The sequence below is a fragment of the Manis pentadactyla genome, chromosome 14 (genome assembly GCF_030020395.1).
Source record: "Manis pentadactyla isolate mManPen7 chromosome 14, mManPen7.hap1, whole genome shotgun sequence".
In the NCBI taxonomy this organism is placed as follows: domain Eukaryota; kingdom Metazoa; phylum Chordata; class Mammalia; order Pholidota; family Manidae; genus Manis; species Manis pentadactyla.
In genome coordinates this window covers 86,093,594-86,117,350 of record NC_080032.1, presented here as the reverse complement: position 1 = coordinate 86,117,350, position 23,757 = coordinate 86,093,594, and the positions used below count along the sequence as shown (strand labels likewise).

The window sequence follows — 23,757 nt, the reverse complement described above, 5'->3', positions numbered from 1 at the left end:
TCTAGAGAGAATATTTCAGTAAAAAATTCAAGTGAAAGATGCTTGACAGTGTTATTTGATCACAATCACGTCTTGTATTACCAGCTTGGCTACTTCAGGTAATGGAGATGATAATTGTAGTCACAGATCAGGAACTTGAACTTGAGGAAGTGGTGTGATCTTGGGTCAGAAATCTAGTGGTATTTGACTCAGTTCATCAACTTGAAATTAATTCTGCAACAAACGTTTGTGTGCCTGTGAGGCATACAATAATGTGGGAATGCTTGTGAGCAAGTGACCAGCTGACGTTGAAATGGGTACCCTGAGGGAACTGTGAATAGAAGAAATATAGTCATTTGTCCTTTTTATTTAAACACATTGACAGTGGTCTGAGAGTGTAGAGGCATTGTTTCCCCTTGGTGTGGATAATCCGTTTAAATGTACTTAATTTTCAACAAGTTAAACCCCTTTACTAAACTCATCCCCATAATTCCCACCATTTCTTCAAGGGGAGTGAAGGAAGAACATTTAATCGTCATTTTAACAATCGCAAAGCTAAAGTGCTGAGACACTGACTTGCTGGGTTTCACAGCAATCAGTGGCGGGGTATCCTTGAAAACCTTCAGTTGCTTCAAGTTGCTTCCATTGACTCTGTAGAGTAATTTAAAACCCAGCCAGCAGTAATGGAGCAGCTCTGTGTTACAAAAAACCCTGTGGCTCTAACGCGGGCTGACTGTAAATGGGCCACCAAGCAGATCGCTGTCTCCCAAAAAACGATGAACTGATGAAAAGGCTGAGCTAGTGAACTGTCAGTCACAAAATGTGGCTGGTGCCATCTGTTGAACAGAGAAAGTAAAGTCTCATTATTAACCCTCTTCATTTTATCAAATGCAGTCATCTTAAATAGTGAGACTTAATGTAACTAAGTACAAACTTCCTTTATCTGTGAAATGCTAGACAAATCCATCATGTTCTAACGTGAGTGCTACCTTTGGAGATAATATTTGATAAAAAAATTAAATGTTTCATTTCTGCGATTATGTGTCATCATGGTGTGAAATCACAGTGATTCTTCACCCAGTGTTTCATCAAGAACTTGTAAGTTGTCTCAGACACTGTAGCTCATTTAGGAGGAGTGTGTGTAAACCTTTTATATTTTTCTCACCTATTTTAAATTACCTTATTTGTTCTAATTAATCTTTTCCTACTAATAGCCTTCTCTTTGCTGACAGTTGACCCTGAGTATCTGAAATATGTGTTCACTAGACAAGATTCAGTCTCTTTCCTGTTCCATTACTTATTCCTTTTTTCAGACTTTTAAAAGATGTTGATTAACAGAATTTCATAATCTATATATCTTTTTGCTAACATACTTTTTTTCCTTCCACCTGCTGAAAAGTTTGGTTGTGATCTTTTTTTCTACATGTACCTTCTGGGTCTTTGTCCCCTTTCCCCCTTCAATCTGTAATTCCTGCCCTCATGAAAGACTGATTTAATTATCTGTATGTTCAATACCTGGAGTGGTAATCAGTGTTTTACCACGGTGTTTTCTGTGTGTCTTTATTTATTTATGCTCCAGTAGCAATTCCACGAGTTAATTTTGGAAGAAATTGTTATTGAGCATATGTGCTAAACAGTTTGCCAGGTGACATGATTAACAAAGAACTCCAATCTTTATGCAACAATATTTTAGTTTTCTTTAATCTTTTCTTTAGTATTCTTACACTTCTGCATTCATTTTTGCCTGTTGTTCTTTTGCTGTTGTTGTTCAGGCCCAATTTAAATACCATCCGTTGTCTGGAAGCTTTCTTCTTCAGACATCTAAATTCATGAAATTCCTCTCTCCTTCGTGTTGTGTTTACCATTTAGGAATGTTTACTACTATATCTAACACATTGTGACTTAAGCCAAAGTTTTGTTTTTGCTTTAACTTTCATACCGAATTGTAAACTCCCTGAGATTAAGAGCTGTATATTCCTCACAGTGTAGATAATGCCTTTACTCTAGGAGCTTCTTGTTCTGTTATTTCATATTACAGAAAGAAGTATTTGAAATAGCTGTGTTGTCTTTCTAATGAACTCTCAGTCCTCCATCAGTTCTTGTTATTTATCTCCTCATTTCCACCACTCACTTGAATTTATGAAATTATCTTGAATATTAGGGCTTTTATTTCTCTGGTGAAACTTCAGGCAGTGACTGATTAATTCAGCTGTCGTTTTCTCAGTTTTTTTCTTCACGATTTGCAGACATTTTAGATTTTATATTTATCTATGATCTTCTTGTCATACAGATTAATGTCCTGCTTTATTCCATGTTCACATACTGACAACTTTCACCAACTCAACAGAAAAATCATTGAATTCATGTTAACAGACATATTTATAGCATAAACTTTGACTTTTGGTCACCTTACTCTTTAATTCATTTGTCTCCATTAGAACATCATCAGCCAAATTTGGAGTATAAATTAATTTCTAATTTTGGTACGAGGTAATATTAGAGTCCTTAGGGCTGGAAGGGACCTTTAGAGTTAACTCTATTTTCCAAGGGGAAGAATGAGACTATTTAATTATGTCCAAGTTTGAATCAATCATCAAGTTCACCACTAAATAAAACCTTTCCTCTTGTAGGTTTTATTCCATTGTGAGATTACCAGGGGTGATACTCAAAATGTTCACCAACTTTCAAAATAGGTGATACTGTATAATAGGGTTAGTGTCCTAGAAGCCCTTTTTCTCTGCCTTTTACTTGCTGGGTTATGCAATGGCCTAAAGAGCCCAGGGAAGGTCCTTGGGAGCTGGGATAGTCGGAAGGCCCATAAGAGACCCTGAACAGGGGGTGAGTAGACAAATGTTTTTGTATTTTTACATTTACTTTGGTGCTCCTGATTTACACGCCTTGAGAATTATCTCTAGCTATCACCATAATCCCAGGCTTTGCAGACCTGAAAGAGTAAATCGTGTGGACTCCTCCACCATATCCAGTCACTTGCCAGCTCCTCCATCTGTAAGAAAGAAAAAGGAGAATCATACCATTATGGTCGCTAGAATGTGTGCATGATTTTCCTAAATTTAATTCTGTAATTATTTATAATTTCCACTAGATTAAAAGATTAAATAAGTAGATGGCTATTTATGAAAAGAGTGTACATATTTGTTACTATGCTAAAATCACTATTTATTTTGCAAGAGTATCATAATACAACAAAGTACTGGGAATAAATATTTTAAAAAAGTAAACAGATCCTGAAAGAATAGTAAAAACAGACTAACACAACCGTAAAAAATATTACAATGCAGTTTAAGGCAAAAGAAAAGAACTCAGAACTAAAGAAAAGCCTGAATCATAGTAATGAAAGAAATAGAACTTTTACATAGTCACAGAATTTATATAGTCATAGAAAGAGAAGAAAGAGACCATACTATAAAGGACTGTTGTGAATAGGACAAAACATTCTAGCAAGTTCTGAAATCGAGGGCAAGTGGACGGAACTGAGGCTTTTATAAATGTCTGTCAGGAAAGATGTGGGTTGTAAGTTCACCTTTCCAAAATGAATCATTTTATCTTTGCAGGGCCGCCATTGCTGAATGAGGGTTAACTCCTTGGCATAGAAAAGGAAGTTATCTGAACATTTTATTTTTTAATTTGGTCTGTAGACATGGTTTAGTATTAAATTCTATAGCTCTCAGAACCCAACATTATATAGTAGCTCCATCTGAGCCCTGCTGGGGAAGTAGGCTGGTAGGTCAAGGGCACCCATGTTTCTTCTTTTAGAATGAGAATAGAAAGAACAGTAAATTGGAAAATGACCAAGTGAGACTTTTCTATGATTTGACATAATTTATGTATAAGATTCAAGCTAACTAAAGAATGAATCAAAACTCATACATTGACAAAAATAATTTCTACATAAATAGAAAGAGTAAAACATACAGAACATAGAAGACAATGAAATGATCTCTGAATTTAGAAGGGTTTTCTAAACTTAATAAAAAGTAGAACTAAATGTGCATTGATCATAATGCCCCTCAATCCCCTTCTCCCTCCCTCCCCACCCACCCTCCCAAACCCCTCCCCTTTGGTAACTGCTAGTCCCTCCTTGGGTTCTGTGAGTCTGCTGCTGTTTTGTTCTTTCAGTTTTGCTTTGTTGTTATACTCCACGGATGAGGGCAATCATTTGGTGCTTGTCTTTCTCTGCCTGGCTTATTTCACTGAGCACAATACCCTTCAGCTCCATCCATGTTGTTGCAAATGGTAGGATCTGTTTTCTTCTTATGGCTGAATAATATTCCATTGTGTATATGTACCACCTCTTCTTTATCCATTCATCTACTGATGGACATTTAGGTTGCTTCCATATCTTGGCTATTGTAAATAGTGCTGCAGTAAACATAGGTGTGCACAGAAACTGTCTTTAATATACAATTTGTATACAAATGCTCCATTTGAGTCTCCTTCAGTGCACACCTGAAAGATGTCACCCTACGATGCGCTCCAGAGGAGAGGTATTACTTCATGAATGAAGCATTCATGCATCAGAGCAGGACAAGCCACAAGCATGTGTAACTCCAGAATGTCACAGCACAATACATACCAGTTCATAAGCCTATTGCATCTTCACAAGTTACTTTGACCGAAACATCTTTAAAAACTACATATATGGGTCCGAAGTCATATTCTTAATAATTACAAAAACGTACTTTAGTAGTGGCTTCTTTAAGGAGTTAAATACCTCCCATAAAGAATCAAATGAATTCTGTGGGTTTATTTTTGAAACAGTAAGTAGGCATTGCCTCCGATTTTTAGGTGAAGACATGAGGATCCCAAAGTTGGCTGACCTATTCAAGAGGAAGTGATGAGATGGGTTCCGGACGTGCTTGCCATTTGTGCGAATATGTGCAAAACTAGTAGAATGACAGTCCAGAAATAAGAATCCGTTGTCTGCAGGGCAGGCTGGCCTTCAGGAATACCATCAGAAATGCCAACAAAAAACAATATTCTCTGTCTCTTCTTTCTGTGCCTTTGATGTGACTCTGTGGGAACATAGCAGCTATCTTCTTCACTCTCAGAGTGACTTTCAAGAAGAAGAGAGAGTAACAACAATGATGTGGTTGGCACTTGTGGTAATAACGTGATAATTCACAACATTCAGCCATGCCCAGTGTTTACCAGGCCCTGAGGTAGATGCTAAGAGTACTGAGATGAATTTATCACCTTATCTTCAAGGATGATATGGGCTGAGATGAGAGATAGGTAAGCAACAGGAGCAATACAGGGCAGGAAGGGTGATGATGGAGAGATGGTGGGGTTCTTGGCGAGCCGACCGGAAGGCCGTTAAGCAGGAAAATTTTCTTGGAGGACAAAGCTAGGCTGTAGAGTAAAAGATAAATGGTACCGGAGAAGAAGATGCCCAAAGTAGGGGAGGTGCACATGTTTGTTAAGTAGGGACTCGCTTACAACTTTCAGAAGTAAATCTCAATATCCATAATATCCATTTCTCTTAACAGAGTAATATACAGATTTTATTTAACAATTAACCACTTTCCTCAAAGAAGCCTTTTCAAAGCCACACTACTAGCTAGAGAAGTAATCATTTGCTTTAAATATCTCTTTAATTTATGTCCTCAGATTTTAAGTAACATATATACATTGTAAAAAGAATGGGGAAAAAATCAGAGATATAAACAGACACAGATCAGGTGAATATCCTTGGAGTAAACTTTATTTTGTACATGCGGTCAGAGAGACTTAGAACATGGACCAATTAGTTACGATTAAATTAACAGGAAATAGCAAAGTAGTATTATTGAATTACAAGGAAATTGTTGGTTGTGATTTATTATGAAAATCTTTCCATCGTATTTCTCTGTATAGTGATAATTGTTTTAATATGGTGATTGAAAATCATGAACAGATAAAAATATTAAAGCAAATTACATTTTTCTGTTCTGGTCTAGGAAGAGCTGATGATAGGGGAAAAGATTATTGTAAGAATAAATCAGTGAAAACCACATCTAATGCTTTCTTTAAAGTACTTGTATATGTTTTTAACATACAGTTTTTGAAGTAGGACAGGTTAAAAAGGAGACTCTACAAATTTTCATATATTCCAAGAGATCTGTAACAGGCAGCCTGAGAATCCATCAGCTTATCCACCCAAATTCTTCAGATTTATTCTGGAGACAAAGCACCTTTTATCTAGGGCTGGCTGGTTTATTGCTCTGTCCACTTACTGCCTGTGCTGATGACCTTTTGACCAGTATCCTTACTTCCTGATCATCTACTTCTCTGGATCTGAAAAGACACAATGATGTGTTTTCTTTATCTCACAGAAATGTTCTCTTGGAGGCTGAAATGCAATTTGTAACTCAGTACATTTTCCCCTGTACCACACAATGATAGCACTGCTTTTAAAGACATGCAAATTCAGTGTTCAAAATAATCATCCTGAACAAGATTCAGAATGGGGGGGGGTGTATTTATTTATTCTTTTATTTATGTCCTGTCTTATTCTGAAGAGGACCCAAGGAAGCTTGTAGAAATGCATAGAATAAGATGATGAACTACACCCTGTGAGGAAGTTGAAGCCGAGGGGAAATAGGGAAAGGGGTCTGGGAAGTCTGCTGGGCCAGCGTATCACCAAGACATTCTCCTAGAAGTTTGGCTTTAGGCTGTCTAACAACTAAGTCAGGGGGAGACATCAGGGTCCTTTCTGACATTGAGCCCAAAGAGAATTGCACCCATTGTTCATCACTCAATTCTACAGAGAGTAAGAAATTTAACAAGAACAAAACAGCACCAAATATCACAGCGCCGCTTCTTAGAAAGTTTTGCGGTGACTTCAGCCTGGGTCTGTCAGTGTGCAGTGTTGTAAACATGACTATTGTCCCTGGGTCCAGATTTGCCCTCTGTTAGACTGGCCCTCTGTTAGACGGGTATATTACATTTCCCTGAGATTTGATTGAATAATCACACTACTTGGGACCAGTAAATATTGCCCCTCTGTACCAAGATTTTGATGAGTGTTGAGTTGCAGGAATTTAGCATTAAGTAAGCACGGACTGTTGATTTTAAACAGTTAACCAAAGGAGGGTAGGATTAGCACAGTCAGAAAACTACCATAAGGGCTTAAATCCAGGCAGTTTTTAAGCCTCTGTATTAAGTTCCCACCACTAGTTTGGTAAGCTCTGGTTATATAAGGCTTGTCCACACTTACCAGTATCACAGAAGTGTGTCAGAAGTGCTCTAACAGAACCTTTTATTTCACTAGCTATTAACTTAAAATATCTGAAACAGGCATAGGAATGGAGGAGGGTAGATTCTAAAGAGAATCTCTATAGCTCAGCATTTTAAAGATCCCAGTGAAAGATGTCATGATTGTGAGCTTGCACTTCTGAAGGTCAAGAAGAATTGTTTCATTTATTAGAAATGTGTAGCATCAAGTACTGTTTAAGTGATTCTCCCGTGTAAGTTCAGAGCAAGGACTAGGGGTTTGGGTTCATAAATACAAATATATTTATACAGTGTTCAATCCGCTTTGCTTTCACCATTTCCATGTGTGTGGATCTGCTTCTGGAAGTTAAATCTAGAAGAAGTCAAGGCGATCCAGGCGTAAAGGGGAATGTCCCGAATCGCATACTGTGAGATGTGTTCAAGACCTTTGAGATAAGGGAGAAGTGGGTGGCTGGATATCTGAATGAGCTGCATTTCACACTTAAACATTTCCTATTGCAAAAACTCTATTAAAATTAATGGCAATTAGTTTTTTCTACCAAATCGCATCTTCAGGAATCAGTGTTTTGTTGACTAGTTGCAACTTATCTGTTTGTTGTCACTGGTTTTGAGGTCTGTGGAAGGTTTAGGGGTCTTAGTGATTCACAGTTCAGCATTAAACCTACCTGAGGGTTGGGGAAATACCTTTCCTTAATGGGAATGCACACCTTGCATCTGCAACGTGAAGGGTCCAAGCTTAAATTCTGTGACACAAATAGCAGTAACATCCCTTATGTTTGTTACACGACTTGAGCGCCTGCAAATTTTATCTCTTTCCTCGGATGCATCACGTTTCACCGTTGCACTGAATACCAGCGTTTCTCTGCAGTGGTGGCTCAGCCTAGTGGGCCACTAAGCGAGCCCAGAGTGGTAGGAATCAAGTGCCCCCTAAACTGCTGGACATGTAACATGTTTTTTTACAGTTGCACAGGTCAGCTTCAGCAGTCACACTGATAAGGATTTTAGAGGGAGAACGAACACATCCTCATGAATCTTCAGCCCTTCCCCCACTAAACTGAGAAGGCCCCTGTAGAAGGGCTGCTTTCTGAGAAGGCAGTGAGCATTGCTTTAACGTGAAGAAATTCAGGAAAACCACATTGGTGTTAACAATGTACTTCTAAATTATTGTTGAAAGAAGGCTTGGTAGCTATTATCCATGTTTACATGGGATACCTTTTAAAAAATAGTGTCCTAGTATATCCTGGTCATAGAAAAGATGTTTGTACTTTTGTGATAATTGATATAAATAATAAGTTTTAAGTGTTTTAAACTTTCATTCTAATAAATAATTATTTGAATAGCATAGATGATGAAATGTTTTTGTGACATGAGCTATTAAAACTTACATCCCCATTTGAAATACTGATATTGGTGTGATTAAATATTATTTGAATACTAACAAAATGTAATTTTTGAGTATACATAAAGAATATTGAAATTAAATTTTATATATAAAGAACCATGAAATAAAAATTTATTTCAAAATATTATTTATGTTATGCTGATAATATGAAGCATTTTTTTATGATTAATGTATACATTTCTAAAAAGCTTTAAAACATAATTGACAAATGTGTAAAAGCTAATATATGTTCTTTGCCTTTAATTTTAGCCATGATTTCATTGGGGAATTTACAACAAGCTATAGGGAGCTTTCTAGAGGGCAATCACAATTCAATGTATATGAGGTAAGAAGATTTTTATTATTTTCTTCTGGAATAAGTAAATTTATGTTTTAAAAGTATAGATTTCACAAAGGATAATTGCCAAAGGTTAACAAAATACTAATATGTGTAAGACTCCTTCAACTTATTGAGCATACTTGTTTCTGAGATTAAATGATATTTCTCTTCAAGTCACATGGTCTCTTAGATCTGTTTTGAGAGATTTAAAAATTATTGTGTATAAAATTCAGCTTGGATTCAAGTTCATTTTTCCTTGAGCTTCAGGCTTGATATTTTGCCTTCCTACCAACCTCAACCCCTTGGACCCTTTTTCGATAAAAGAGAAAAATATACGTTTTAGTTATGTCAACATGGTGTTATAAAATGAGCTGAGGTCCGCTGTGTGTCTGAACATGTTCACTGTTTCGATGAAGACTGAAGGTCATGACGAGCCACGACTCACTCACTAAAGAAATCCAAGTTCTTAAAGCAAACACACTAATTATTTCTGCCTTAAACCTGCCTTGCCAGTTAACTACCAGATGTGTTGAGCACACAGTATGTTTTAGCACTGTTAATCCTTGAGCTATGTTATCTATACACTGTGTAAATATTTTTATTTAATATACATGGAGAGCAGAGGAGAATAGCACAGTATTTAGTCAATAATGGTAGCTCCAGATTGACCCTAAAATTAATATCTTTAAACTTAAGAGTGGAGGAATCTCCTTCAACCAGCTTCTTACTGGGCTAAAGCAGTTGTATTCGATGCATTCATTCACTCATTAACTTGTAAATGAAATATTTCTCACATGGCTTCTATATTCCACACAGTGCATAGGGATAGAGGTGAATAGAAACTTCAGTGTCTGACGAAAAAGACAAATACACGGAACATGCTGAGTGCATATTGATGAGGGCTGAATGTAGTCGTGTACCCAGGGGACCATTTGATACTGCAGAGGGAGGAAAACTCAGCCCAGGAAAGGACAAAGGTGGTAATGGGTCAGCTTCTCCATCCAGGTCTTCTGGGAAGGATTCCTAAGGCTCTAAGCAGGCATTGGCCATAATGGAAGATGGCTCGTCCTTCTGTGTTTGCCTGTTTTCTCTGCCCACCTTCAGGCTGAGCAGGAGTAACACGTGCATGGTAGTCCTCCTTGTACTTAGGACTCACCTACTGCCTGTCGCCTGTAAGCCTCCAGGGATCAACTGCTTTGAGTTCCTTTGGCATTTATAACGTCTTCTGTTCTTTGGATCTCTCTTCTCCACCAAAGCTAGTTTAATGAGATTGGTGCTACACCTGATGAGATGACAAAGAAGCTTCGTAACAATTACTCCTTAGTAAATACCCTGTATGGATATTTGTGCAATAACTTCAAATATATATATATTTTTATTATACCTATTGTCAATAGAAGAGATCAATCTGTAGAAAGTCTTGGAGACCCTTATGTATTTATATACAAGTAGTTTCAATATCAGCTCTTGGTCCAATTACCTTGGAAACTTCATTTTCTGCACACATGCAAAGGGACTCAGTTTCGTCTGGACAACCATGGGAATCGTCAGCCGCTATTCCCCCAGGGTCCTTCCTGCCCCTTTGTCCTTCCCTCCGTTTGGTGTCCCGTTATGCCTCCATTGTCGTGTCCATGGATCTCTTGGGCTCTGTTCTTTTTTTTCCCTTTGTTCTTTCTCTGTGTTCCTTCAGCTAGAAAAAATCTGTTGACCAGTCTTCCAGATCACCGATTATTTCTTCTGCCAGCTCAGATAGATATTCTGTAAAACCCCTCTGCTGAATTTTTCATGTCATTTATTGCCCTTCTCAAAATGAGAATTTCTATTGGTTCTTTTTATAATTTTGACATACTTACTGATCTTTCTGTTTGGTGAGATACTGTTTCATACTTTAATTCTTGATACATATTCCTTTCTACATATTCCTTATACATATGCCCTTAGCTCTGTAAACATATTTGAAATAGCTGATTTAAAGACACTGTCAAATCTCCTCTCTGCCGGTTCCTGGGGGGTTTCCATGATGCTTCCTTCCCATGTGTGGACCATGTTTCCTGTTTGTTTCTGTGCATATTTTATGTTCTATGTTTTTGATGAATGCTGGATTTTTTAAAAACATAATATAGGAGTGCTGGAGATCAGATCCCTGCCTTCCCCACAGCTTGTTACTGTTGCTTTTATTTAACTAGTGACCAGTTAACTGGGCTAAATCTACAGTCTTGTGTTCCTGTTGCATTGGCCGTTGAGGTCTTCACCTGGTCGGCTCGGGGACGGCACACGGGGGACAGAGACTCGTGACATGGAGAACTCCTCGCGAGCCCCGACCGTGTGAGGTCCGCCTCGGCTTCTACTTGCTGTTTGAGCAGAGACACGACGCCCCGTGAAGGATGAGGGCTTCCCCGGCCTTTTCTGGCCCAGGCCGGCACAAGCGCTCGCCCTCTAGAGCCCTGGCAGCGTGACTGAGCCTCTAAAAGGCCCCCAGAGGTCCACAGACTGGTTTTGGCAGGTGAAGACCTTCTTCTGTCCAGGCTGATGGAACCACCTTAGAATCGCGGCCATGCGGGGTCCCGGCTGGCTTCCGAGCTGTTGTAGGTCCGCAGTGGGGTCCGTGGGGGAGGTGCACACACCCACACCAGGGGGTTAGGCAGGCCGGGGTTCCGTCTGGTCCCCAGGTAGATGACACTGGCTGCATCACCGTGTTCAGGGGGTGGCCCTAGGCCAGGTTTCCTCCCAGAGTGTGCCCTTGCTAGGGTGCAGATGGGCGTGACTTCTGAGGGCCTTTGAGGGGCCCTGGACCGTGCCGAAGGGGGCCTGGGCTGAGCCCCGTGGCTGCTTCAGGTTCCATAGCCCAGACCAACATCTGCAGACCTGGCTCTGGAGGCGCAGATGGACGTGTCTCCCACTAAGTCCCTGATGGAGCTGAACTCATTCCTGACAGAGGCTGGTGGGCCTGGAGCCAGATACTGGGACATTCCAGGGCCCCCGAGGTGCAGTCTTGAGTGTTCCTGGGGGTCCCTGTGCCTGCAGGACCGCTCACAAACCGTGGCTGGGTGGAGCTGGAACCGAGTGTCAGACCCGGTCAGGCTCCACGGGGCTGCAGACAGGATTGTCCAGAGTCCCTGTGGGACAGTTGCTGGATGGCGGCTGTGAGGCAGCTAGAAGCGAGGACAGGGGCCCCCCAGGATCTCCGTGCATGCGGACGGGCGCGTCTCTCGCTGCCCCCATGTGCCAGCAGCCCTTCAGGTTCATCTGATTCATCTCCAGTCTCTGTGCATTTGCTCTCTACTTCCACCAACCTGTGTCAGTTATTTTTCCTCTTTCTAGAATGTCGTATCTGTCTGTTCCTTTTTATTGGAGCCCTAGTTTAGATTAATACATTCTAGTTCAAATGATACTTACTCATTAATTCTTTCACCTTTCTTTCCCTGTCAAAACGCATCCTCTATGTTTTGGATCGGGATGGGCTAAAGGGTCTTCTGAAGGCACTTAGGTGGTTTATTTATCCTATTAAATGAACATTCTTACTCATCTGTGTATTTCCTTTTTCCTCCAGTATCTTGTACACTGTAGAGGTACAATATTTCCTCAAGGAATCGACAGTCAAAATTTCAACCTTTTGTGCACAAAACAGACCTATACCAGTGATTATGAAGCCAGGGTGTCTGGTGGAAAGTAGTGCCGCTGTCAAGGAATTGAGCCCTTCAATTATCACATGTTTGGGTGATTTGCTATGTTAGCATATTTAACCTAATAAAAAAAAAGTTGTAGTTGTGTCTCTTGGATATACTTTTCATTCACAACTTAGTTTTTCTACAAAGCAATCATTATTGTTTAGGACCTTGGATATTAAATGATTAAGAAGAGTATTACTGAAAAAAAGGATTTTTTTTAAAGAAGATGATCACTAGTCATGTTGGCAGAGATGTTTTGTCTGAATGACCATCCAGGAGTCACCTAAAGGTGTTTGTAAATGAATAAATGCCTAAGAAGTGAAGATGCAGGTTGAACTACATGTTTTTTTTAATTTCAGTGTAAAACCTAACACATAATCGTTGTTTTATCTGCTTTTTTAAGGTGGTGAATCCCAAAAAGAAAGGAAAAAAGAAAAAATACACTAATTCAGGAACAGTAAGTCAAATTCTATGTTATTCAGTCAGAGTTCGAGTAGATAAATACAAAAGGTAAATACCATTTTGATCAAAATAGACGTTTATGACAGCTTGAGCAGTTTCACTTAAGGTTTTAATATGAAGGTTTATGATAGAAATATCAACCTGCTGTGAGAATGGTCAGACTGGGGAATACCTTACCGGAGGTAGAGGCCCAGCTTTCTGCAGGTTGTCCTAGGGGCCACATGACCTCTGAAGGAAGCGGAAGTTTTGTTAAGAATTCTCCATTCAGTGGAATACTACTAGAGAGCAGACACAAACACACTTAAGTGGTAATAAGAAATATGATACTCTTTACAGGCTACACTAAACTCTTAAGACTCATGGGATGTGAAAGTACTTGGTTATCGTGCATTAAAATAACTGTAGGAATGCTGGGTTAGATCAATACGGCAAGGTGCAGAGATAAAATATCTGAAACTGTGAAAAATAAAAATCCTCCTATTTCCATAAAAATGTACTGCATATTTTATCTTAAGATTAACTCTCCTTGGGAGACCAGCAAAATCTAACTTCTCTCCAAGTTTCCTTGTACAAATTTCTGTAAAGCATGACATTAAAATATTAGATGACATCATTCTAGGACCGTGACACAAGCACATGTTTCCCCTGGAATGGCTTAGCTCACTGATTCTGAGCTTTCAGTTTTTAAGCATTTTCCAGCTCCCTTTCATCTTCCCTTTTATCTAAAATGAGAAATAATAACACCATGTCCTTGTAGATTATTTTCATCTTGTTCTTCAAAGGAAGTAAACCGGTCATAGACAGGAGTTAGTTAAATATTTTTTGGCCTCTTTCCTTCTGGTGATGTTAAATGTAAGAATGATCAGTCCTAGCAGATTGTAATAAAGAATACTGTATTGATTGTCAGAATGCTGGGAAATACGATTTTCTCTCTACTAATTAGAAAGAAAGTCCATTTGAGATTGCAGTCAGTTCTAGCGGGTAATTCTGCTCTGTTTTCCTTACTTTTCTTTCTTTCCCCAGGTAACCTTACTCTCTTTCTTGGTAGAAACAGAAGTTTCATTCCTTGACTATATTAAAGGAGGGTAAGTCATTCTCTGAAATTGTTCCATTGCTTAAGCATTTCTTTCCATGTGTGTAGCAAATGATATCACTGGGTAATAGGCTGCTGAAATGATCACCTTTATTATATTTTGATGGGCTTTGCACTTTTGTTTCAGACCTTCAGGGATAAACTTATGTGCCAAGAGCTATTACTTTTGGGGAAAATTCGAACTATTCTTTGACTGAGAGAAAAAAACTTTACTGTGTTAGTAATAGTCATAGATAAAGCTATTATATGAACTTTCAAAGACGGTTTCATTTGCCTAACATATGGGATTCCTTAGATATACTTTTTATTATTTTCAAAATAGAAGAAAAGCTTGAGGGCTTGTTGCAAATCTATGTTCTAGCTCCAGAATATTAAAGAATGTATCTTGTCATAAAATCATAATGCAGAAACGCGTGGTGAATAGTCATTCATTTGCTTCCAGAGCTCCAGGCAGGAATACATTTCCAAAAAAAAAATGGTTGTACCCATTCTTGAAATATTCCCAAAGCCCTGACAGAATTGGTCCTGCTAACATACCATGGATTCTTATACCCTAGTATATAAGGAAGTTTTTCCAATTTTGTTCATATTTTTAACTTTGTTGTTCCCATTTTTTACCTAACCAAGCATCCCTAGAAATTGATAAAAATCACTCATTAACATACAGCCTAAAATGTCCACATATTCTAGTTATAAGTTTGCTGTCCCATTGTATTTACAACATACAAAACTGGTGAGAGGCCCATTTGAACACAGTGAGTAACTTCATGACAGGTAACAGCAGTCAGAGACAATACTCCCGTGAACCTCTTCTTAGTTATGATTTAGCAAATTTATTTTCCCAATACTGATTCACTGATAAACTGTCATGAGGTGGAAGAAAGTGATGAGAGAATGAGGGGTCCAAGGAACAGAGATAGTTTCCCAGAGAACAGAGAGCTTGTCCCATTTTGCTCTTAGTAAAGGAGACAAAACAAACATAAATGATAGTTACCCAAGTGGAGAATCTTTTCTCCACATAGTCATCTTGAACCTCTCACCTGACTGCACAGACTCCAAAATTACAGTAGTCATTTCAATAAAGTTAAAGGAAAATATACTAAGTAGAAAAAATATTTGCCAACACTCTTAATATTCCAATGTGGGTGCATATTTTTATCTTTAAAAGATGAGAAAATGATAGTTGAATTTGTCCTAAAAAAATAGATGCTTGCATAAATAAACTCCTTTGTAGCTGTAGATAATAGTTGGTAAAGAAAGATGGTAAAACAGAGGACATCCTTAGCCTACTCTTTCTAAATTAACAAAAAGGTATTTGATATATCTGGCAATAATTGCCATGTTGAAATAATGATGTGAAGCTTCAAAATGTTAAAAATTCCTTTTGCTTTTGCTTTGTGAGCTTGCATAATATGTGTGTGTGTGTGTGTGTGTGTGTGTGAAAGAAATACTCAATATGTTGGGTCAGTATTATTTTCATGTGAGTCTGTCAGTAAAAGACATTTTCACTTTTATTGGAAACATACACATATGCTACAAAAAGTATCATTTATGTTTGTTTTATTGGCAACACCCCAAAAACTCACTTCTTACGGTTAACATCCTTTTGAAGATGCTAATGGCCAATTAGAGGAAATGGGTTTTCTACAATACCTAGAACAATGACAGTCATACCTTATCACACTGTCCTATTTTTCTACATTCTTTTTTTTTTTTTTGCCTTATACTCCTCCTTAGGGCACCACCTGTGCTGAAAGAAATGCTAGTGACCTTTTTCTGCCCGAAGTCTGTATATAAATGAAGCCCAAGTTATGATGTACACTTTGTTCCAGTCCTGCCTTCCCAAGACTTTTATAAGAACTCCTTTTTGATACACAGATGGGGTCTGTGGAAATAGAGTTTGAATTTCAATACATAATTAATCTAACTTGACTTACATCAATTTTTATAAACCATATTCTCTAAAAGACAGTACAGATAATCCATTATTTTTATATGAAGGTAAATGTAATACATGTGCATCTTTGTATACATATTACATTATATTTGTAATATACAGTTATCAATATGTTGTTCCTTTTGATCATGAAATGCAAATACGTATTATGTATCTGTCTTTGCTCTAAAGGACTTGTAAGCAATTGAGCAAACAATTTAAATTGGAATTTTTAGTAATGATATTGTGAGGGATCTGGCTTTATTGTGATACTCCTCATGCTAGATAATGACAGGCAAATAATTTCCTATAGCTAAGTTTCCGTTTCCTGCAGTTCACCTGAATGTCTGTAGTTCTGCACTTCATCTGTAGATAATGGCCTTCCGCCTGATTTTCCAACCCTTTCATGAACTATGTCCCTTTGCTCTGAAGTTATTGTTTATATTCTTAGAGAAGACTGACTCTAACCTACCAGCTTACAGTACAATGTAGTTTGCATATAGTAATCGCATCTGCTGACCACACTTATTATGTGTCAAGCCCTGAGTGAAATGCCTCATGTGGATTAACATCTGTCCATTGGCCCCCTTCCCCTTCTGCTCACCCACTTTCCCCTCCCTCTTTCTCTCATGAGTTATAGTCACATTGATCATTTGCTCTTTCTCTAAAAATAATTAAAATGAAGTTCACTTACTTGTTGGACTGTTAATTTCAGTCTTTGTATAGATATATTTATATCTAATTGTTGCCAGTCAAAACTACAATTTAATTTATGTAGCCTAAGGGAAAATGATGCTTGACATGCAGAATGTCTAAGAATTTTATTATTAGATAGTTATGAAGATTAAAACTGACTTAACTGTGAATCATGCACGTTGAACAGGAGATTTACTTAATAGAATACCTGATGGGCTTTGATAGAGTTTCATATTCCTGTAGTTCTTAAACATCTCTACTGGTATGAAAGTAACAAATGATAGCACTTTGAAAAGAGAACACAAATATGGAAATGTAGCTACAAACATCTAGTCCAAATCTTTCTGTAAATAATTTTTATTTTTCTTGATAGATTTCCTGTTTTTTTTTTACCTGCTTGAGACATTGTAAGCCTTTCAGGCTTTCTGCCTTTACTATTAAGGAATCTCAACCTTCAAGGAGATAAAGGTACTGTAGTGATGATACATCATATTAAAAGCAGACCCATAACTACACAAAATTTCTGAATAATAGCAAAATAGAATAGAATTAGCTGCATTCATTTTAAATTAGAATGAAACAGTAATTGACAGTTATCTATAGTTTTGATAATGACTATTGATTCTTGTGAATGTCAGAATTTCTAGTCTCCTAGAACTAAAAAAATATTCTGAAAACTATTAAACACCCCAGTAATATTTAGTGTTCTCTATAGTAATCCTTTGTCAAGAACCACAGAATACTTGTATCTTATTAGTGTTACATTTTCAGGTTTGGGGGCAAGAAATATTATATCTCCCAGATTTTAAACAGAAATATTCATATTTTGGATTCACATTATAAACATGAAATGTGCAATGGTAAAAAGAAAAATTAGGTAAAAGTGAAAATAATTTGTATGAAGGTAGATTCCCCCATATTCATACTCTCAAGAGATCACTGTTAGAAATGTGTTTATTACCAAACACATAACATTAGTTTTTATAACTGTGGGTCATGTGACGCACAATATTCTATAATGTAAATTTTGTTCATTAAATATATTGTGCACATATATCTCTTTGTCAGTGCTGGTATGTTTACTTTATTTTAACAGTTTCCATTATAAGGATGCACATAATTTAGTTTAAAATTTTCCTGTGATACCCACTTCCATTGCGTCCACATTATTTTCCTCTTTTAAATAGGGGTACATACTTTTCTGCACCTCATTAAACACGTCTACAGGTTCACTTCCTGGAAAAAGTGTGGTTGGAGAAAATGGTATGTGTATTTTGCAATTTGTTAGATATTTCAAAATCGTGTTCCTGAAATAACAATTCACACTTCTAACATTTGTGTATGAAAGCTGACCGTATCCTTACCTTACTGAATAGTGCCGCCTCTTTTCCATTTTTGCTGATTTGTAGATAAATATTATAAACCATTGCCAGTTTTTATATTATATGTGAAAACCTCTGTTTATCGGCTATTGTGATGTCCTTTGTAAAAGCCTGTGTTTAAACAGCTGTGTCTTTGGAAACACAGATTTCAAACCCCGCCCCCCTGTTTTTTTTTTTTCTTTTCCTCCCTTCCTTCTTTCCCCAGTCCCAACACAAGAATTGAGTATTTTCAGCTGAGGATGGGAGGCAGAAAGGTGGGTGGCAGCTTCCCCCGTTAGTGTGGTCACACCTTCGGCTACACTTCCCCAGCATTCACACCTCGGCCCTTGATGTCCTTGCTCTCGGGCACCATCTGAGGAAAGTCTTCTTCCCTCGGCCCTCTGGCCTCGCCCTCACCCTGAGGTTGTGGCACAGGAGAACAGTTCACTGGGCTGCAATCAGCCAAGCAACCCAAAGTAGTCATATTAGGGCATTTGAAGATCTGTGGGATGATCAAATTTAGCTTTTCGAAGAGATGCTCTACCAGCTTTCCAAAGTGTTTTTTTCAGAAACAATTGGAACAATGTATTTAATGCAATGTTTTTAAATAAATCTACTAACTATTCACTCTGAACTTCATATGCTGAGATGTCAGCATTTATTACATCTTTTGGTTGCCAACTTGAGTGACATCGGTTCAGGGACCTGCTCACCGTATCCTTTCTAGTCCTACAGAAGAATCTGTTGTTGAGTTATGCTCCTCATACTGAATCTTAATTGACACATGAAGCTAGTGGTCTTCAGAAAAGGTGAGAAATCATCATATAAAATAGGAGTAACAACATTAAGTTGGTACTCTGGTGGGCTCTGAGCCATCCAGAATAAAGTTTAGTTGAAGTTCTCCTCCTGAATTTCATTGTGTTCTCTACATCCATTTTATAAACCATTTGCCTTAAATGGATGGGTGGGAGCGTGAGAACAGAGATGGGGCAGAACAGGTGACTGACGGGGTACAAGCACGGCTAACACATCGTGATGAAACTCTTAGAAAGAAATTCTTGATTTGCACTTTAAAATTTCATCTCCCTTCTCGTTTCATCTCACAAGAAATGATTGAATAGAAAAATGACAGAAATGTTATTTATTTTCTTGTGAATCTAAGTAGAATTATGCAGAGCTAAGAATGAACACATTTAAGTACTAAACAAAATTGTTTTCATAGTCCTTTAATATCTTTCCATTCAAAGGAATTTCTCTATGGGCCTAATTGTTAGTATTGGGCATTTGAAGTTCCCGTTACTTCAGCCGTCATTGATGTAGATATTTACATGAAAATAAAACCTTGATTGTTTGTGAAACCAATTTGTTAGCTTGTTACTTTTCATTCACTGTCCTGATTCCTAAAACAATGTTAACCGTAGTCAACAGGTTTATGGATTCAGGCACCCAGTGAACAGATGAGACAGATGCATTCTCAGCTAACCAAGATCCGATTTTTATGCAAAATATTCTGTGAAATAAAAATCTAATTTTTAGAAGTCTTTTTCTTTCTTTTTTTTGGTTAAGCAGTACCATGCTTTTCCCAGAGCATAAGGTACATTTTATGACTTGTGGGAGTAGAGTTTTCAAACTAGAAGAATAATATCCACAAAGGAATTTTAACTGTGGAGTGATGAAAACTGACTGTCTTCTGGATGTTGACCCTGGAGTCATTATTTTTAATCATACTCTGTATATTTACCCCAGGGGATACTTTCTTTACTTATAGAGAGATAGCTTTAAATTCTAAAAGTCAGATGTAATTGCCTACTAAAGATGTTTATTCACTAATCCTCAATCCATGGCATTGAGTATCCATTGACCATTAATAAAGATAATGCCAGATTGACTTAAAGTCACAGACTGTTCTGAAATCTAAAATATTCCTTTAGGGTATCACCTCATTATTATAATTTATTATTACTTGTGCAATGGTTTACTGATCTCTACAGATTTGTAAAATACATATTTCCATATTCCCAACAGCTCTTACTGTATCCAAGGGTAGAATCACAAATACCAATTTGGTTTTGTCTGCCCTTCAGTCTCTTGGTATCTTAAGTCTTTGTGAAACTCTTCACTCCCCTGCTAACACGACCAAGCACAAATATCTATAAAGTTTCCCACATCTCTTTGGCAGATAAAGGGGGAAAACAGATCACAAACCCTGCAGAGTCCGTCTAAGCTACCAGAATTTCATGTCAACATGAAGCCCTTGTCTATATTTTTATCACAAAATTGAATGTATTAGAAAGCTGCAGGTCTACAGACTGTCATTTTCTTTCTCTAAAGAGAGCCCAAACTCGTCCGGCTGGTCCCAATGAGCTGCCCACACCCCTATCATTTACATCCAGTGGTTGCTAGTTTCCCTGGGTGTCCTTCTAATTGTTCATTTGCTTGATTTGTCTTCTCAAAGAGACCGGCTCTTTGAAAATATTTTTATAGAGCTGAACACAAGTTAGCCATTGAAAAAATATGGATTAATTAGAAAACCATGTTAAGCCTGACTTTACACGCTTTTCTCCAAATCTCTTAGTGTAATGAAATGTGATAACTAAATAGGACTTTTAAGCAAAGAGAGGGAGAATTCAGTGAAGTGGATTACAAACCTCCGTGTCTGTAATCATCACGGGCTTTATCATCCTGGGACCTTCTTTGTGTGCCTCATACCGTTCCCCAAACAAAACAGAGAGGCCAGGCTTTTTTGGTGATAAGGAAACGTGCTTTTGTGTGGCCTCTGCAGAAATTATTTCATCTTAACTCTATCTGGGTTTCTAGTAACTTGGAAAAAAGACAAGATCAATATTAGATACATGAGCCACTTATTTCCCTCACATCTTAACAGAAAAGGCAACATGAGAGAGGGTAATACAGGAGACGCTTGGTGGACAATTCTGGGGATCAAAATAAGAGGTAAATGTTTCTCAAAAAATCAAGTCAATTGCAAAGACGTGGTTGCTGGTAACTGAGGCAGTGTGTAGTAGTGGCTGAGAGTGTGATTTCAGCTTTACTTGCCTAATTCAAATCCTAGACCTGCCTCTTTTTAGCATAACCTATTTCCACTTCTACGAAATGGGAATAAAAATAATAATGTCTGTCTTGGAGAGTGGCCAAGTGGATTAAAGGCATACAGTTAACCCTCTAAATGCTAGCTATCATTTTTCTGAGTAATTTCAGTTTGTTTCAAGTTCCAGTATATCTTATCTGATTTGATCATCATGATTTCATTGGTGGAAATTGTCCCAGTTATCAGAGATATGGAGAGAGAAAAAAAGCACATTCAAATTCACAAAGTCAATCAAAGTTCATTCTTTGTAGTTCAGTTCTCTTTGGTGGAAAACCAAGACATTCCTCCCATTCTGATCTCGACCCGAACACTTAACCCAGAATTTAAAATTTGTCTGAAATTACAGATAAAAGGTTTATATCCCACTTGGAAGAAGTAAGATGTCTTAGAGAAAGAAAAGAGATACCTACTTATTATAAGTTAATTTTAAAGGCTAAATGGGCTTCTTGATGCAGGCTTATTTTAAAGATGGGTTTGTGATCAACAGACTCCATTAAGATTTTTTTTCCTTAAAAATATTTAAGCAAGTACAGTGATGCTGTAAAAGGTTCGCCTTAGTTTTATATAATTGGTGATATGACATTGAAATGTTGCCTCAGGGATCCCATCCTTCCAGAACGCACAGCGCTGTGAGGATTGCTTTTCCTAATCCAGTTTCTTATCTGACAACTGAATGTGCATATCGAGCATTTTTTATAGTGCATCTCATCGTGGCACCCAAGTGTTCTGTATTCATCAACGCAGGGGAGGGCCAGACCCTGCAGCACCGAATGCGGAAAGAACTAATACAAATAAGGCCGTTCTGCCTTCTATAAATACATTCACAGAGAACGTTATCACACCGAAACTAAACCCATCTAAACTAAGATCTAGAAGAGACGCTTTTGCAGTATATTCAGACTCACCAACATGGCTCTGGCTAATGCTTGTTCTAATTTTTGAACGTGCAAAATTCACGCTTTAAAAGTAGAGATGTCCAGTTTTATCCTTTGAGATTGTGGTTTCATTGCAAGCTTAGGTTATTTTTCAAATGATTTTTTTTCTCTGCTCTGCATTTCAAAGTCCAAGGAAACTGCACGGATGAGTCACCACCGACACTAGTGCTAATGGAGCTAAACTATTGACTGTTTTGTGTCTGACGGTTTGCGTTATGTTTCATGATCAGCCTATATGCTTGTAGCCATGCTGTCTCTCTGGTGGGCAGTTGATAGGTTGGGAGATGGGGGAAGAGAAACAGAGAAACCAGAGTGGCTGACTAAGGGCAGGTGCTGGTAGAGGAGGAGAATTCATCACTGACCCTGCCGAGAATTGCTGGTGTTATGGTGATATTAAAATGTAGATTAGCATGGGAAGATTACATTATTGTTTTTAAGTTTTCTATAGACAGCGCACCCCCTACTGCCTGCTCTGGCTGGAGGCTCGCTGCCCCATCCTTGATACACCGCTGAGTGGCACTATGGGAAGAATAAAGAAGGAATATATGTTAAAGCATAGAAAGGACTGTTTCTTCTGACCCAACAGAGGAAAGGATTCCTATGCATCGGGAGAGGATGACACAGATGGATGAGGACATTAGTCCCCTGGCATGTAGAATATCCATCATGTGCAGGGTTTTATTTCTAGTAATCAGAGGACTCCTTCAAAGTAGCCGTTACCTATATATCATATGAGAAAATTGGGGCTCAGAGACTTGGTAGTTTTGCAAAGCTAGCCAGTTAGGATTCTGGGTTTCAAACCCCAGCCTGTAAGTCCAAAGTTCGTACTCTTTCTACTAGGCTTCATTGCTACCACAGCACCTACCTCACTTGAGTTCTGTATTTTTGGTTTGGGGTTGATATTTTGTTTGTTTTGATTTCATCATTTATGAGATATTTTCTAAACTGGTTTAAAAAAGATTAGTCATCTTGCATAGCTTCCTTGATAAGGAGTTCTTGAGCTGTAAGATCTTGTGAAGTTGTACTTTAGAACATTCCTAGTGCATTAAAAAATGCTGAACTCTACCTCCAAAGTCCACAGAAACCAAAAAGATTTATTGATTTATGAGAACTAGATTTAGTAACCACCAAGAATATTAGCATAAATAGTTGAAGAATCACATCACTTGTCTCTCTGGCTTCTTTTTGTTCTTATTTTTGACATTTAGCGATCCTTCAGAAATCCAGAGTGCTTGGGAAGGATAGGAAGGAAAATGAGGCCGGGGTCAAAGCTTACAACTACTTCATGCAGAGGGATTTTGTTAGAGGAAGCACCCAGGTGACCCCTTCTATCACGGTTAGATTGTTTGTGCTGGCAGCTTGGGACCTTAGCAGCTGATGTGAAGGAGAAGAAACCTGACGTGGGAGGGTCATGTTCTGAGGCACGACCTGAAGCTGGTAGATCCGGAAATTCGATAAGCACCACACCCTCCAGTTGTCAAGGAAATTGCTGAACTCAGGTCCAAAAAACTAGCATCTGTAATGGTGACAGTAGTCGTCATAGCCACTCACCCAGTGCCTACTGAGG

The 23,757-nt window shown here is 38.1% G+C and overlaps 1 protein-coding gene across 4 annotated transcripts in view; it reads left to right on the top strand.

Annotated features, from left to right (window-relative positions):
* The window catches only part of CPNE8 (copine 8), a 164,185-nt gene that overhangs the window by 101,472 nt on the left and 38,956 nt on the right, over window positions 1–23,757 (top strand). For 3 of the 4 annotated variants that reach the window (XM_036889385.2, XM_036889387.2, XM_036889386.2), the window contains 3 exons: window positions 8,864–8,939; window positions 13,005–13,058; window positions 14,087–14,148. In XM_036889385.2, coding sequence (XP_036745280.2) covers window positions 8,864–8,939; window positions 13,005–13,058; window positions 14,087–14,148 — 192 coding nt within the window. The remainder of the gene's footprint in view (window positions 1–8,863; window positions 8,940–13,004; window positions 13,059–14,086; window positions 14,149–23,757) is intronic. The other variant, XM_036889388.2, reaches the window with a different exon arrangement.